Source organism: Nicotiana tabacum, chromosome 11 (assembly GCF_000715075.1).
Source record: "Nicotiana tabacum cultivar K326 chromosome 11, ASM71507v2, whole genome shotgun sequence".
NCBI lineage: Eukaryota > Viridiplantae > Streptophyta > Magnoliopsida > Solanales > Solanaceae > Nicotiana > Nicotiana tabacum.
In genome coordinates this window covers 175,121,370-175,124,591 of record NC_134090.1, presented here as the reverse complement: position 1 = coordinate 175,124,591, position 3,222 = coordinate 175,121,370, and the positions used below count along the sequence as shown (strand labels likewise).

At 38.5% G+C, this 3,222-nt stretch overlaps 1 protein-coding gene across 1 annotated transcript; it reads right to left on the bottom strand.

Moving 5' to 3' along the window:
- Positions 1–2,137: 2,137 nt before the first annotated feature.
- Positions 2,138–2,512, bottom strand: LOC142166140 (uncharacterized). The gene has a single exon (XM_075224566.1). The coding sequence runs from the start codon at positions 2,510–2,512 to the stop codon at positions 2,138–2,140; it is 375 nt and encodes a 124-aa protein (XP_075080667.1).
- Positions 2,513–3,222: the final 710 nt, after the last annotated feature.

Below are 3,222 nucleotides of genomic sequence, written 5' to 3'. Positions count from 1 at the left end.
TGCAACTCTGCTTCAAGTCTATGTATTTATCTGGTAGTCTATGTTGATGATATTGTTATTACGGGCAATGATCAGGATGGTATTACTAATCTGAAGCAACATCTCTTCCAGCGCTTTCAAACTAAGGATCTAGGCAGATTGAAGTACTTTTTAGGTATTGAGGTTGCTCAATCTAGCTCAGATATTGTTATTTCTCAAAGGAAATATGTGTTAGACATTCTTGAGGAAACATGGATGACAGGTTGCAGACCTCTTGACACGCCGATAGATCCGAATTCTAAACTTCTGCCTGGACAGGGGGAGCCGCTTAGCGATCCTGCAAGCTATAGGTGACTGGTTGGTAAATTAAATTATCTCACAGTGACTAGGCCCGACATTTCTTATCATGTGAATGTTGTAAGTCAGTTTATGAATTCTCCCTGTGATAGTCATTGGGATGCAGTTGTTCGCATTATCCGGTATATAAAATCGGCTCCAGGTAAAGGATTACTGTTTTTGAGGATCGAGGTCATGAGCAGATCGTTGGGTACTAGGATGCTGATTGGGCAGGATCACCTTCTCATAGACGTTCTACGTCTGGATATTGTGTTTTAGTAGGAGGAAATTTGGTGTCCTAGAAAAGTAAGAAACAGAATGTAGTTGCTCGGTCTAGTGCAGAAGCAGAATACCGAGCAATGGCTATGGCAACATGTGAACTACTCTGGACCAAACAATTGCTCAAGGAGTTGAAATTTGGTGAAATCAGTCGGATGGAACTTGTGTACGATAATCAAGCTGCACTTCATATTGTATCAAATCCGGTGTTTCATGAGAGAACTAAACACATTGAGATTGATTATCACTTCGTCAGAGAAAAGATACTCTCAGGAGATATTACTACGAAGTTTGTGAGATCGAATGATCAACTTGCAGATATTTTCACCAAGTCCCTCACTAGTCCTCGCATTGATTATATATGTAACAAGTTCGGTACATATGATTTATATGTTCCGGCTTGAGGGGAGTGTTAGAGATAGCTATGTAAATGTTAGAGATAGCTATGTAATTGTCCCACATTGGAATAGGAATAGTATCCCCTTTGTATAGAGTAGCTATAAATAGCACCTCTTGTATTGCATCACACACAATATCAATATATATCATATTTTCTCCCGTGCCTTCTCACATGGTATCAGAGCTATCGTGAGAGATTTATCGACTTATCCCCTTTATTCACTGGCTGGTGTGAGGAAGATGCTAGACCATTTGCTTGCAGAATGTAGAGACCATGCCATTCTCTATCAATCCATAATACCTTCCCGCTGAAGAGCTCCTAAAATAAACAGAAGTCAGGGAAGAATGCAACCAAGCAACTTAGCTCCTTAGTGATTTTGGAAACAGACAACAGATTGTACTTAAACTCTGGAACATATAAGACATTGTGAACTGTTCTATCTTGGAAGATTGAGGACTCTCCTGATTTACTAATAGAGATTTGACCACCAGTAGGTAAGAGTACCTTACTTCTGGACTCTTTAGGCATATCTGAACACTTATTAAGCAAAGCCATATTTTGTACCATATGATTAGTGGCACCTGTGTCTATTATCCAGTTAGTATCAACCAGAGTAGACAACAGGGCAGAATAGGTACCTGCAGTGTCAGTTTTGGCTACATTAGCCATAAGTGCAACTTCATTTCCTTTGTTGAGAAGCTGCAGAATCTGAGAGTATTGCTCAGGAGTGAAGAACTGAGTTGGTGAAGGAACTCCAGGTTGAGAGCAATGTTGACCCCCTGAATATTGATCACCTACACTAGTTACATTGTTGGCATATGTGTTGCTATAAGTAGTTGGAGTCCTCATTTTTCTTAAATTTAAAATCTGCTGGATAACTATGCAATTTGACGCAATTTGCCCTGGTGTGTCCCTTGTAGTTACAATAGTCACATGGAACCAAGGCCTTGCCAGAATTGTTCTTTTGTATGTAACCTCCTGTTGAAGTTTTGTTGCTCAGCAAGGTTGTAGGGTCAGTAACTTCAACACCAATACCAACAGTGATTCCAGCACCATTTTTTCTTTGACTCTCAAAATTATATATGCCTAATTGATGTTAGGTAATGGACGAGTCATAAGAACTTGATCTTTAGCATGTTCAAATTATTCATTTAAACCCGTCAAAAATTGGTACAATTTTTGTGTCTGGTAATGTTCAGCATGTCTTCTAGACTCGGGACAACCATAAGAGGGAGGAGGTTCTAGGGCCTCGTACTCATCCCACAATTCTCTAAGTCTGGAGAAGTACACGGACACGGATGACACATCTTGAGTCAAAGTAGTAATTTCCTTGTGAAGATAGTAGCCTTTAGAGATGTTTACTTTATCAAACATTTCCTTAAGATCTTCCCACACCTTGTGTGCATTAGATGCATAAATCACAGTACTAATGAGATTTGGTGAAACAACATTTATAATCCAATCTAGAACAATTGCATTACATCTCTCCCACAGTTCGTGTAGACTATGCTCATACATTTCCCTTCTACAGGTATCGAGAATAAAGTGTAGCTTTTTTTTTTGCCATGCAATACAATTTTCATAGATCTACTCCAAATTGAATAATTTTCAGATCTTTAAAGTTGAATAGAGATCAGTACCGAACATGGCATGTTTGATGGATGAATGTATAGAGGATGATTGTGATGAACTAGATAATGTCATGAAGATTTGGGGCTGGAGCTGTAGCACCTTAAGTAGTAGAGACGGAATCATCTTCTTCAGAAAACTTAGTTGTGTTACTGATTTGGAACCACAACAAGCAATTAGAGATGAATTTCACAGTAATTTATCGAGATTCAACTGAAATTAACAAGTTCCAGAAACCCTAGGTTGCAGAGGAACTTTTCAGATGAAGAAATAGCTCGATCTAAGAGCAGATACACTTCTCTAATACTCCTCCGTAGTAGCTGAGCTGACCGAATTACCAAAGCTCTAATACCATGTTGATTAGCTCAGCCATGGTGAATGAGAGAGAGAGTTTTTGAGAAGATTGAGAGAGAAACAGCTCCATTGATAAGCTTTGATGTACAGAGACAAAATGAAAATAAATCTCTTTGTATTTACAGACTCTTTACTCTTTTATATACTAACCGACTGACAATGACATATAACTAATTCAACTAACTCTTCTCTACTTAACTTAACACATAACTAGCAGATGTACATTGTTAAGTGATAGATGTATC